This window comes from Pristis pectinata, chromosome 12 (assembly GCF_009764475.1).
Source record: "Pristis pectinata isolate sPriPec2 chromosome 12, sPriPec2.1.pri, whole genome shotgun sequence".
Classification (NCBI taxonomy): Eukaryota; Metazoa; Chordata; class Chondrichthyes; order Rhinopristiformes; family Pristidae; genus Pristis; species Pristis pectinata.
This window is the reverse complement of record NC_067416.1, coordinates 39,102,248-39,116,575: the sequence shown is the minus strand read 5'-3', so window position 1 is coordinate 39,116,575 and position 14,328 is coordinate 39,102,248. Positions and strand designations below refer to the sequence as shown.

The 14,328-nt window shown below is 42.7% G+C and overlaps 1 protein-coding gene across 1 annotated transcript in view; it reads right to left on the bottom strand.

The window, feature by feature from the left end:
* Positions 1-9,188: 9,188 nt before the first annotated feature.
* arid5b (AT-rich interaction domain 5B) overlaps positions 9,189-14,328 on the bottom strand; it is a 119,602-nt gene continuing 114,462 nt past the window's right edge. The window contains exon 10 of the mRNA XM_052027820.1: positions 9,189-13,394. Within this exon, the coding sequence (XP_051883780.1) occupies positions 11,253-13,394 (2,142 nt within the window). The 3' untranslated portion in view covers positions 9,189-11,252. The remainder of the gene's footprint in view (positions 13,395-14,328) is intronic.

Sequence of the window (14,328 nt, the reverse complement as noted above, 5' to 3'; positions counted from 1 at the left end):
TGCATGTGCACCGCTTCCCCCCTTCCTGAAGTCAATGACCAGCTCTTTTGTTTTGCTGACATTGAGGGAAAGGTTGTTGTCATGACACCACGTCACTAAGCTCTCCATCTCCTTCCTGTACTCCGACTCATCGTTATTTGAGATATGGCCCACTACGGTGGTAACATCTGCAAACTTGTAGATGGAGTTAGAGCAGAATCTGGCCATGCAGTCATGAGTATATAGGGAGTAGAGTAGAGGGCTGAGGGCACAGCCTTGTGAGGCACCAGTGTTGAGAATAATCGTGCTGGAGGTATTGCTGCCTATCCTCACTGATTGCGGTCTGTTGGTCAGAAAGTCAAGGATCCAGTTACAGAGGGAGGTTTTAAGTCCCATGTCTAGGAGTTTGGTGATGGGTTTGCTTGGAATTATAGTATTGAAGGCAGGGATGTAGTCAATAATCAATAGTCTAACATAGGTATCTTTACTGTCCAGATGCTCCAGGGCTGAGTGTAGGGCCAGAGAGATGGTGTCCACTGTAGACCTGTTTCAGTGGTAGGTGAATTGCAGTGGGTCGAAGATTTCTGGGAGGCTGGAGTTAATGTGTGCCATGACCAGCCTCTCAAAGCACTTCATGACGGTGGATGTATTTCACATTTTTAACATGTTACACAGTAGTAGAGTAAATTTTCCAGAGAACCCGGTGAACTTAAAGGCAGCAGGAAATATACAAACACTCGGGACCCCAGTTCTGGTTGCAAACCGTCCAACATTCCTGACCCCTGATTTTCCCAACCTTGATCCCAGTCTGGATCCCAACCCCAGTTCTGGACCCTGACCCATCAGCACTCTGGGCCCTGGCCCCAGCCACACACTCCACTCGCTCTCTGGACCCCCTGCTCACATTCCAGACTAACGACTGAGCCAGAAGCCGGGCTCCAGGATTTCTGGGATGCCGGATTACCGGAGCTTCACTGCACTGCACGCTGATACGTACCATTTCCCAGTGCAACATAAACTATTCCATTAAGGATACATTCCTGCAGGGGTTGCTACTCCTATAACTCATTGACATAACTGACATAAAGTTCTTGTTAAAAAGAGCAGCCTAAATTGTACAGCAATCTGCTGGAGGAACTCAGTGGGTCGAGGGAAGGAATTGTCCACATTTCAATTCGAAACCCTACATCAGAACTCAAAACCTGCAACATTTCCTTACCCCACCCCCTCCCCCACAGATGCTGCTTGACCCTCTGAGGTCCTCCAGAAGATCATGTGTTGCTCCAGGTTCCAGAGTCCACAGTCTCTTGTGTTTCCATGTACAGCAACCTACTGGCAGCAAGTCCACTCTCTGTTTACCAAGCCCAACCCACTCGCTTCATCACATTCTCCGGTTTTGCTGCCTCAAAATGTTACAAATCGACAGCTCAGGTAAAAAAAAAAGGAACTTCTGTTTACATAGATAAGATATCTTTATTAGTCACATGTACACTGAAACACACAGTGAAATGCATCTTTTGCGTAGAGTGTTCTGGGGGCAGCCTGCAAGTGTCGAACACTTCCGGTGCCAACATAGCATGCCCACGACTTCCTAACCTGTACGTCTTTGGAATGTGGGAGGAAACCGGGGCACCCGGAGGAAACCCACCCAGACACGGGGAGAACGTACAAACTCCTTGCAGACAGTGGCTGGATTTGAACCTGGGTAGCTGGTGCTGTAAAGCATTATGCTAACCGCTACACTACTGTGCCTGCCTATAGTGCCATAAACGTATCCGTTTTGATATGCTCCAGTGCGCCCTGATGAAAGTGCTGGAAAAGAGGATACGTGATACAAGAATCATTTTGGGGCTGTCCCACTGCATCAACATTCAGTTGTGACTCAGTCACGGGTCACTGGTTGATTGCATGTTTCCTCGCTTGAGAAAGTGTCAGAGATTGCAGAGGGATATTGATAGGATGCAGAGCTGGGCTGAGAAGTGGCAGATGGAGTTCAGTCCGGAGAAGTGTGAGGTGGTACACTTTGGAAGGACAAACTCCAAGGTGGAGTACAAAGTTAATGGCAGGATTCTGTGGAGTGTGGAGGAGCAGAGGGATCTGGGGGTTCATATCCACAGATCCCTGAAATTTGCCTCACAGGTGGATAGGGTAGTTAAGAAAGCTTATGGGATGTTAGCTTTCATAAGTCGTGGGATTGAGTTTAAGAGCCGCAAGGTAATGATGCAGCTCTACAGAACTCTGGTTAGACCACATTTAGAGTACAGTGTCCAGTTCTGGTCACCTCATTATAGGAAGGATGTGGAGGTGTTGGAAAGGGTGCAGAGGAGACTTACCAGGATGCTGCCTGGTTTAGAGAGTATGGATTATGAGGAGAGACTGAGGGAGCTAGGGCTTTACTCTTTGGAGAGAAGGAAGATGAGAGGAGACATGATAGAGGTGTACAAAATATTAAGAGGAATAGATAGAGTGGACAGCCAGCGCCTCTTTCCAAGGGCACCAATGCTCAATACAAGAGGGCATGGCTTTAAGGTAATGGGTGGGAAGTTCAAGAGAGATATCAGAGGAAGGTTTTTTACCCAGAAAGTGGTTGGGGCATGGAATGCGCTGCCTGGGGTGGTGGTGAAGGCAAGTACATTGGTCAAATTCATGAGGTAAGCATATGGAGGAATTTAAAACAGGGGGATATGTGGGAGGAAGGGGTTAGATAGTCTTAGGCAAGGTTTAAAGGTCAGAACAACATTGTGGGCTGAAGGGCCTGTATTGTGCTGTACTGTTCTATGGTTCTTTGGTCCTCTTCTCTGGAGGCTGGACTCAGGAAGGTGGCCACGGGTGGGGTCCTAGACCCCAGGACTCACTGGCCTTGGCGGCACACTGGCAGTTGCTGGTGGATGATGGGAAGGAAGGGAGGGAGGGGGTTGACCTGGCATTTGTGAGGCGGGGGGAGTGCGAGGGCGGGAAGTGGACAGGGACAGACGTAGATACTTGGCAGATGAGGTTCAGATTGGAGCCCAGTGCTTTGGGTGGGGGAATTGGGGTTGGAGATCTGCGGGAGGGTGGGGAGCAGGGATGGGCTGTGGAGAGATTAGGGGTGGAGATCAGGGTGAACAGATTGGTGGCAGGATTAGTGATGGCAAGGCAAGGGTTGATCGAAGCTTCAGGGAGCATGGGATCTGGGTGAGTTAGCTTGGGAGAGGACACAAGGCTGTAAGTCAGATATCTTAATTGGTAGGGCTTCCAGGTCAGTACTGCAGTCAGAAACCCTGATTGTTCCAGGGTGCCCGACAAATTGTTGTCCCAGGACAATGTGCCCCCCCCCCCCCCCCCCCCCCACACACACACACACACACACTGCTATGCTCTACATGGAATGGCATCATTACCTGTGACCCTGACCCAGGACTCACGTTGGGGTCACCAGGGCAGCTCATGACAGTAAGTGCGATGTGGAATTTCCCTATTGATATGGTTGACCCAGAAATGGCCTTAAACATGATTTACTGCAGGTTAAGTTGATTTTCAGTCACTTCCAAAGACGTATGGACAGGTTAATATGGGGTTAAAATGGGCGGCGTGGACTTGTTGGGCCGGAAGAGCCTGTTACCACGCTAGAAATAAAACTTAATTTAAAAATTTAATTTAAAAACCAATAATCCAATTTCTTGGCACTGGTTACTTTTGCAAAGAACAATAAGTGAATGAATGATTAGGTATTGTGGGACTAAGATTCATCTTAGGAAGAAGCACAGAGAGTGTGCCAGGATAACAGTTGCCAATTCCCTCATCCACTCATCTCTTCTTTTTTTCAACCGATCTCAGTCAAGTTCAGAGTAACATGTTGAAATAGGAGGTCTTGGTGAATGGTTGGATGGAATGCAGAGGAAATGAACTGGTTCCAAAATCATACCATCGAGATGATGGCCATCAATCCCCTTACCCAATTCCCCTTTAGTGTTACAATATGAGTTGAGGTGTATTTCCAGTGTGCAGGAGGGCTATGGAAACCCTTATATGCTTTGATCACTGAAAAATAACCTTACTTCGTTCATGCAAAGCTCAGCCACTAACCCTGTTCCAAAGTACCATCCAATGCACAACTACGTCTTGTAACATAATGGCCCAGAAATTGGCTTGTGATTAATTTGGAGCATAGGAATAGGGAGGAAATGGTGATTCCTTCTTTTTAACATGGAGTTGAGAGGGAGGTTCCTGACTTTCCCAAACTCCACATTACTTACTTACATTCTTTGCTGCATTTGATGCCTAGGGCTGATTCCTATATCGCCTTGGGGCAAACCAATGTTGTACCAAGGAACTCAATAGCCAATTGGACCTTAGCATTTGCAAATAAAGAGCTTGCCTTCTATGTCCTTACCCACTGAGGAGTGCACTTCTAACTGGAAATATATGCTCATTTCCCATCCATTTTATTGGGGTCTCATAATCTGAATAGCATCTGATTAATAAGTTACTCATCAAGGTATCATATTATGTGGGGTGGTGGCGGAGGCAGATACATTGGACAGGTTCAAGAGTTTGTTGGATAGGCACATGGAGGAATGTGAGATAGAGGGATACGCAGGAGGAAAGGGTTAGATAGTGTGAGGGTGGTTTGATGGACGGCACAACATGGTGGGCCGAAGGGCCTGTTTTGCGCTGTGTGGTTCTATGGTTATAACCATGCAATGCATGCTGTATTATATGCAGCATTATATGTGAGAATATGGTGTCAAGTTCAATGCATGTCTGTAGTGTAATCATGCCATGTGTTTAACCACAATGCATTTTTTTCATATAACAGTATCATACAATCTGAATTGTCTTGTCAGGCAACATCCATTTTATTGCATTTTATAGTGTAACACAAATGTCATGCTATTCTCTTAAAAAACATAGGTAGTATGCAATGCATTATACCATGTAACAAACAATATACCAACAAAATACAAAAATATGTCTTAATATTTTTATTTATGTCACTTCAAAGTCTGATGGTTTCTATCCATGGATGGTTTCTGAGGGTCTAAATTCCTTTGCGTAACTCAATCATTTGTTTACCTACTTTGAGAGTGGTTTTTTTCTTGAAGATTTTGGGTTTTTTTGGTTTATTATCAATATTTTTTGATTTGGGTGTTCTTTTTTCATATAATTAAATTTCTTTTCAATCCTTTTGTATTTGTTCACTTAATAAGAGAGCGGGAGGTCTAGATTACTTTTTTTTTTTACTCCTTGTGATTATATATATTAACTGTTATGATTGTTATCCTGATCTCTTTGCACCATATATATTGTACTAATTTGAAATTAATAAAAAGATTGAAAAAGAAAGAAAGAAAGAGAAGCGAAGCAGAATATAATCTGTAAAATCATTACAGCACTGGAAGTAACCAATTGGCCTGTCAAGTCCATACTAGCTTTTTATGGAATAATTCTGTCATTCCCATTCCTTGCCATTTCCCTGTGGCCCTGCAAGTGATTTTCCCTCGCGCCCATACAATTCCCTTTTCAAAGGCCTGACTGACTCAGTTTCCTCCAGCTGTACATGAATGGATTCCAGATTATAACCACCATCTGCCTAAAAAACCTTTCCCTCGCATCCTCCCTCTCTTTTACCTATCACTTTAAATCTGTCACCTGGTCCTTGAACCATGTGCTGAGGGGAACAGGTTCTCTCTACTTATCTTATCTGAACCCTTTACGATCTGTTGTGTTTCCTTTCAAGCTTCTTTGCTGGAAAGAGAAAAATGCCAACTTTTCTAGTTTAACCTTGGAAATGAAACCTCCAATAAAATCCCTGCAACTAGAGAATCTTTCCTGCTTCCTTTCTAGGACCTTCACATCCTGTGTGCTAACCAGATTTGGACACAGTAATCCACTGGTGGCCTAACCAGTTCAATGTAACCTTCCCGCTTTTGTATTCTATGCCTCTGCGAATCCCATATGTATAAGTAACCACTGTTTCAACATGCCTGCTATGAGGGACCCAGGTCCCTCTGGCCCTGCACAGCTTCTAGAACTATTCATTTTGGTTAAGGCATCTCTGTCCCTCTTTCAAAATGTATCACTTCACATCACCATTAAATTTCAAATGCCACCTGTCTGCCCATTCTGCAAGCCTATCTACACCCTGCTATGGTTTGTTATAGTTCTCCTCACTGTTGACTACATCTGTAAATCTACAATTTTAAGAACTTTACCCTATACATCCATATCCAAGTCATCAATATATAAATAGCAGCATTGGCCCCAAAACAGACTCCAGGGGATCACTACCATCTTGGATCTAATAAACAACAGTATTTCACAATTCTCTGCTTTCTATTCTTAAAGCCAATTTTTATCCATACTGCTACTGACCTCCACTTCTCTAAGCAGCATTTTGTTTGGGATTTTGTCAAATACTTTCTGAAAATCTACTGCATGCCATTCATCAACCTTCCTTGTAACCTCATCAAACTATCCAGTCAACTTAGGCAAATGATTTTCATTTAACAACTGTGCTGGGTCTCCACCATTACCTCAAACTTCTCCAAATGCCTATCACTTTATTTCTCCAATTATTGTCCTTAAAAGCTCCCCAACTACCGAGCTTAAACAGACTGGCCTGTAGTCACTGGACATGTCCTTAGAAAGCACCCCTTCCTAATCAGTGGTGTTATATTTGCCATGCTCCTGGTGGAGGTGTGTGTTGAATTGAAGGGAATGTTGGGAGAATAGGTTAGAGTGAAAATTACTGGGAGAACAGGGTTGCTCTGTGAGCCACCATAGATTCAGTGGACCAAATGATCAATTTTTAATATTGTATGGAGATATGAAATGCCAGAGTCTTCCAGCTTACTACATTCAGCCTGCTTCTCAGGAGTTTATTAGCTGGATACAATCATTCACTCTTTTTGTTTCATTATACTCTCTTTCCCCATTATCATTCAGGAACCTCTGGTCTTCGTTCCCCTACCATTCCCCTTTTCAGAGAATTGCCTAGCCTGTAGCTGAAATATCACCTCTTTTAAGGTCGTTTTGTTGCAATTTTACTTGCCAATGATTAGTTCCACCTCACTCTGGCCAGATCGTTCTCTTCCCATTGACATCAGCCCTCCTCCAATGAGAAGTTTCACTTTAAATCGCTCCTTCAACTTCTCCATTTCTAATCCCAACCTTACAAAATGGTAACTCATCCCCAGGTGTTCTCCCACCAACTCGAGCAAAATACTGCAGACACTGGAAATCTGAGGTAAAACAGAAACTGGAAATACTCAGCAGGTCAGGCAGCATTCACGGAGAGAAAAAAAAGTTAGCATTTGTCATCAAAAAGTTGCATCAGAACTGCTTGCTTGACTTGCCAACCTCGCCAACCTCATTCCCCAAAACCATATTCAGCAATGCCTCTTTCTTAATTAGGTTGAAAGCACACTGTTCAAGAAAGGACTCCTGAACACATTTCAGAAATTATTTTTCTCTTTCTTGTCACATCAATTACCCCAACATTGATAAGATTAAAATCCCCCATTCTTGAATCTCTCTCTAAATTCCATGCAGATTCACTCCTCCATCTTCTCTCTCATTATTTGATAGGCTACAGTCAACCTGTTACTTTTCTATTCTAGACAAATGGAGTCTGTCCTCGACCTTCCAAGGTTATGCTCTCTCCAGCACTATGGTATCTTCCTTAATCAATACTGCTACACTGCTTCCATCTTTTTATCCTCTATACTTAACACCCAGGAATATCATTTGCCCAGATGTATCGTTTTTGAGACCTACTTCAATTATACCCATTACATTGTAATCACACACCAGCTTATGCCTGCAGCTCATAAACCTTATTCATGCATTCATACATGTGCATTTTAAACTGATTTTCACCTTCCCCTTTGTCTAACCTGGCCTGCTCCCACCTAAATGCTCTATAGCTTTCTCCTCTAGTACCACCCTTCACCCCCACTTTTTTGTGCACTTTATTTGTCTTTACTGATGCACTGATGCCCTTCCCCTCCTCAAATTAGTTGAAACATTCCCTAGTCAAGTGTATTTTTTTTCAAAAAAAAAGGCTCATTATAGATGTTATCATTTTTATTTTCCACTGAGAATTTTTTGTAGAATTCCTGTCATCAAGCTGAGTGAAACCAATAACAAATAATGCATTACTTGGCCCTTTTTTTTAGTACTACTGACAGCATCAAGTACTCTTAGGCCAAGTATAAATCTGACAAGGTCAAGAATAAAACATTTCCCTAATGTCAAACTTTTCTCCTTCATTTTCAACAGCACTATTCCTCATTGCGCCTTTCAGCAAGATTTGTGGTTGTAGTATTTTGTTCTGTATGATGTGCCCTCAATCAATATCCATCCCAGTCATCAGCACAAATTAAGCAGTCGTTAATCTTTTAACAGTTGCTATGCACTAGTTAAATTCATATTTGCTAACAAAACAGTGATTTCAGCTCAAAAATAGTTTAATGACTACAAAACACTCCAGCACATCTTGATAGTGTGAAAGATGCTATACAAATCCAAGCCTTGCTTTTTAACTACGGATTATCATCTGAGCTATTGCAGCACCGTGTGACTGATATTCTTTGTAATGCTGGTTGTTTAAAAGCTTTTTTTGTGGTCAAAATATCACACTTTTCATCAAGACTGCTGAACTAATATAAAAAAAGGCTCAAGATTAGTTGAAACAGATCTGAACGTAGAAATTATTTTTAAAATGGCAGTGATAAATAATGTCATGGAAATGATAATGTTCCAAAAATATGGGCTATGGTCAAACCAGTTGGTTGAAGGCTTGTGGTGTGAAGTTGAACATATTTTGCTGGGTACACAATCTTCGGCTGTGTAGCAGGCAGACCAAAGGACTACAAGTGGGTGGCAAAAGGGAACATAAGAGACCAATGGGCCCAGGCCATGCCGTGGTGCCCAACAACTGATTAGATAAGACAAGTTGTGCACGGCATCTTCAATAAAATGCCACAATTTGTAGGTTAAAATGAATGCCAGATATGTTACCTTAAGATATTACTTCACTTGAACCCCTTCACATCCCTCTTGAATAAATGTAATACCATAATGCCAAGTAGATTGCTGGGCTACTAATTAAAGCAGGATGATGATGTGATAAAACTCATAACTTTCAAGATAATATGAATAAGCTACTTAAGAAAGCCACACATTTGTTAAGTAGTAAAACTTTTATTAAATATAACAGTGGATCAGAAAGTACAAAATATTTTGCCAGCTATGTGATTGATAAACTATTGGCACAAAGTATCAAAAGCATTTGCCAAGAAGTACACTTTAAGAACATACAAAAACAAAACTTTAGTGTTTACATTTGGCTCAGCAACATTAGACTTATAGTTTGAACCTAATGCAAGGTTACTCAATAACCTTAAACTATTAGGACTCATCTGAATGTTACCAGTCTTCACTTTTAACTATGTACAAATCACCATACATGAAAATGTGCTATAGAACCAAAACAAAAATGCAAAAAGAAATGTGTTCATTATTTACAAAATACAAGTTTTATAATAATAACATGTCAGTATAAACATCTTGCTGATAAGATATAGACTGAAAATATTTAAGCTATGCATGGTGGTGAATAAAACAACCATATGAGAACTACACTCTCTGTAACTAATACAGCCACAATCACACAAACAATCTCTTAAGTGCCCGTTATGATCATTACGAGCATGGAAACCAACAAAAATAATATATCCTGATTTCACAATACTTATGATCACAGTGCTCTTTACAAAGCTGGACCAGATGTGACCGTGGTATACCATCAACAAACATGTGCAGTTAAATATTGAAGCTTTAATGCGTTGTTGAAATGAAAAGGCACAGCTAGTTCTTGATGTAGCAGTAGGGCTGCCAGAAAACCACATGCAATACTGAGGCATCAATTAAACATGTTTAGTGTGGAACTGAAAGGAAATTATTGTAACCAAATGTTAAGTCCTCCAGAAGCAAATGTTGTAATAAGTTTAAGAAAGACTTTCTTTGAAAGTATTTGCCTATGTTTAATTTGAGGGCACTTTTAAAAGTAAAGTGAAATTTTCCAAAGTCTAAAGGAGAAACAAAAGGCTGCCAAAGATTTCAAGCCAAGCTCAGGAGTTGAACAAAGAGCCAGAATTGCATTTCAACACAAATCTTATTAAAGCTTCACCAACAGCTGCAGAGACAACGGGAATAGACTGAAGGGGCTTTATTACAAAACCAGCAGAATGCTAGTGGATGCCAAAATGGAATCTTGTTTTTTCCATTTTATTATTCAGCTTCACTCTTGCTTCTTTTCAAAATCTGCCTTGTTTACATGAGAGATTTATAGTTTAAATATTTGATTGACAAAACTTTATGAAAAACCACAGAAAGAACACTTGCAGCTATATTTTTGTAACCTTAAATGCAAGGTGGGCGGAATCTAAATATGAAATTATTTTCCTGTAATGCAGCAATTATGAATTACAATTAGCTTATGTACAAATCTTTAACACATGTAGTTGGTGGGCATTTAACAACAGTGGGTTTGAAACATTGCCGGGGACAACAATGAAAGTAGAAAAACAATTTGAAATATTTACATTAATTTTGAAACAATATTAAAAGAGGCAAATGCTTGTCAAGTTAATTTATTTTGTAAATGATTCTGCTTTTATCAATGTGAAAGTCTAGATCTTAACAACTGCGAGAATGGCAATTATATCCAAAGAAAAACAGTGGGGAAAAAAGTGGTGCACTATTACATAGTGCAGAAATTAAACACCACATATGGGTTCTACAGAAAGGATTCAAAAGAATCCAAACAGACATTTACAGCTGCAGAGAGCTTCCTGTAGTTATTATGTCTATCCTGTTCTGGAACAAGAACACAATTCTCAACACATCCATCATCTGACACTGTGAGAAACGCACCAATAAAACAACAGAAACGGCACATAGAACCTGACTACAGTTGCATAAATTAATTAAGATGTAAATGTTTGTAGTGAATATTTACACCCATTAAATGTGTTGCTATTCTACTGGTGATAGTGTTAAGTCACAGACAAAAAGATTCTATGTACAAAGAATATAATTACTACACATACTAAAAAAAACAAACTTTACGATTTGTAGATGATAACAACACCTAGAGTGAATGCAAGTAGTTACATAAACCAGTTGCTGGTAGCTTGCAGTCACAAAGTCTTATGATGTAACGTGGAATGTCAGGCTGTTACGCTACACTTATTGACGTTTTCAGCAACCTTCACGTTATGAAATGTTTATAGTTTTGTGCTGGGATGTAGAGGAGAGATTGGCGAGGTGGAATAGGCAACCTGCGGGTTCAGAGAAGCTAGTGGATAAAGACTATGGTGCAAAATATCTCCGTAGGAGGCTGCAACTGGGGTGGCAGCCGCGGACAGATGTCTATACAGCTGTGGGGAAGCGCTGGTCGAAGCAAGGATCTGTCTCTGCATCGCCGGTATCATGAAGGAATGGATAGCAAGTGGTTGCATAAGAGGTGACAGCACAGCTTGATTCTTCAAGTATTGTAAGGGATGGGCGTAGTCAACAGGGAAATGGGAGCTTAAGCCATCACACATATCTTGCACCTGAGATACAAAAGCTCCAGGATACACACCTGGGAAAATTGGAGTTGGCAGCGGGAACTTGTGACCCTCCAAGAAAATCCCTGGTGGCAGGGTTTTGCTGCTTTCACCTTCCAGATCTGAAGTCTTTTCTTTCATGGCCGGGTCCTTGGAGATGGGAGACACGGCCCGGAGTTTCTTCTCTGGGCTCTCGCTGGTTCCATTGTCTGCACTCTCGCGGCTCCTTTTGACAGGCTTCGTGGTCCCAATGACCTGCGAACCACCTTTGGAACTCATCGTGGGTCTGGCCGCCTCCTCCATCTTTGCTGGCGGTGGAGGAACGGCTTCACTGGTCTTGGCGTTGGCCACCATTGGCATCGGGGGGACTCGGCAAGCCTTTGGGTTGCAGTCGGAATGGACTGGCTGCGGACTTGCTGTCGTGCTTTTAACATCCAGCTGCAACGATGAAGGAAGCGACACGCCAGCCACGCTCTTGGGCAACATTTTCTTCAACTTTGGAAGACTCAAGTCAGTGGGCTGTTCCTCCGTCGGGGGTTTCACTCCAAATTTTTTTTCTGGTTGGTGCAAAGTTGGAAGATAATTTACATAGACCGCATCCTGGTTTTTATGCTGCATAAATAATGAACTCTTATCCTTTGTGATATTGTGGTATTTCGATGTTTGGTCATTATTAAGGTGGTGCTCTGTATGTTTGTAAAGGTTGTGTAGGTGAGGGGAGGAATAGAAATCCGCTAGAAAACTCGACACTTGCGATGGTGGGCAACATTTCTTCTCAGAATTTTTATTTTCGTTGTCTAGAAGGTCAGGGGTGAAAGGGTAATGAGTGCCACCTTTGAATGAGTCTGAGCAATTGCGATGATGGTTGGAAAGGTACGCTGTCTCAGAATCCGATAATTTATTCAAACCATCATGCTTAAATGCTTCCCCTCGCTCATCTGAACTTCTCTTCTGAAAACTGTGCGCGTGCTGGATGACAGAAGGTCTATTAACGGCCAGCTGGTCTGATGAGGAGCCTTGCAAAAAATTACTCTCAGTTGTAACCGATTCATCTCCGCTGTCGCCAATTTTTTTACTGCCCAGTAATGGGGGTGGCGCTCCGATGGAATAGTTGTTGGGCAAGGTGCCGCTAACTTGTGATAAGAACTTCTTCTTGGCGAGTGGTGACATGATGCCAGGGTGTCCTCTGGAGTACACCACAGGCATGTAGCTGGGGCAGGCGTCATTTTTTGTGGTCACGAGCACCTCCTCCTTCTCTTTGTGAGGGCAAGGTGGTGGGTTTGGGTTGACTCTCCCTGGCGGCCGTGTGTGCTGTCTCTGGGCGCCAGGCAGCAGACTGTTCCCTGGACGACCTTCAGTCTCCTCCTTCCGAGGCTGGTCAACTTGGACGGGTAGGACCGCGTCTCTCTCAGCGCACCTCTCGGCTGGGACCACCTTGGGGGCCGTTTCCTCCTGGATGCTGTTCGCCAGCAGGTCGGACGGGTGCTGTGGTGCCTCGAGATTCCGGCTGGGCGCGGAGGGATCTGCACCCACTTGTCCCTCCTCTAGGCTTTGCGTCGTCATCACATCACCAGAATTGGACGCAGAGCCACTGTGCAAGTACAGCGCCTCGGCTTCCTTTCCACCCGACCGCTCGTCGTTGGCTTTGCCGACGTTGTCCTTGGGCTGCCCCACTCTGCCGTCAGAGCCCTCAGCAAGGTCACAGCAGTGCTGCTCCTCCGCCTCAGCGTCAAACCTCGTCGCCGCTCCTTCCGTCACCGGCACCAACGTATCTCTCGACACATCCATCTCCTGGACACACTGTGGCGCTGAAGTTGCCTGGTTGTTATATAAAAAAAATCATTAATGCAAAACCTACACGAAAGAAAAACACATGTACAAAGTATGGGCCTAGCAAGAATGTCCTGTGTCAGGAAAGAGAAACAGTCACCGTTTCAAGTCTGGGACCTTTTAGGAGAACTGGGAAAGAAACAAGTTAGTCTAGGTAGCAAACAAGGTGAGGGAGGCAGTGGGTGGAACAAAGGGAATTTTTCTGATCTAGTAAATGAATGGATAGCTTTACATAAATAATTCTTTCTGTTTTATGAGAACTGGCCACTTTTGTCTGACAACCCTTTTCTGGTTTTCCATTTTTTCTGTATAGTTGGACTACGCAATATTACACAGATGAGATAGAAGCAGCTTAATCTTGTTTTAACTGCCTTACTACTTCACCCTAGGAGAGAAGTTCCCTTCATTCCACCCACTGTGCTCCAGCACCTTCTCTGCTATCTAAAATAACATGTTTCTCTTAAATGGTGTTTGACCTGTTAACTCTGTTTCTCTTTCCACAGATGCTGAGTTTTACCAGCATTTTCTGTTTTTATTTCAGATTCCCAGCATCTGTAGTTATTTTAAAAAAGATTATTTGCTTTCCCAGCAGGGTTAGGTTTAAATCAACTTATTTGCATTTAGCTTGCATCTTCAGCATGGTAAAACATTTTCAAGAAGCTTCAAAATTACATGAATGAGCAAAAATTGATACCAAGCCTTAGAAAGAAGGCAAGACACCAAAGATTTGCTCCAAGAGGCTGGTTTTATGGAATTGCTTATAGAGGCAAAGAAGGACTGAGAGTAAGGAGAGGTGTTCCAGAGCTTGGAACGAAGGCAAGGCCACTAAATGACAGGAAAAGGACAAGAGACCAAAGTAGGTAAAGTTTTTGGAGGGTTGCAAGACCCACATAATCACGCGCCATTCCATTGCTAATCTTGG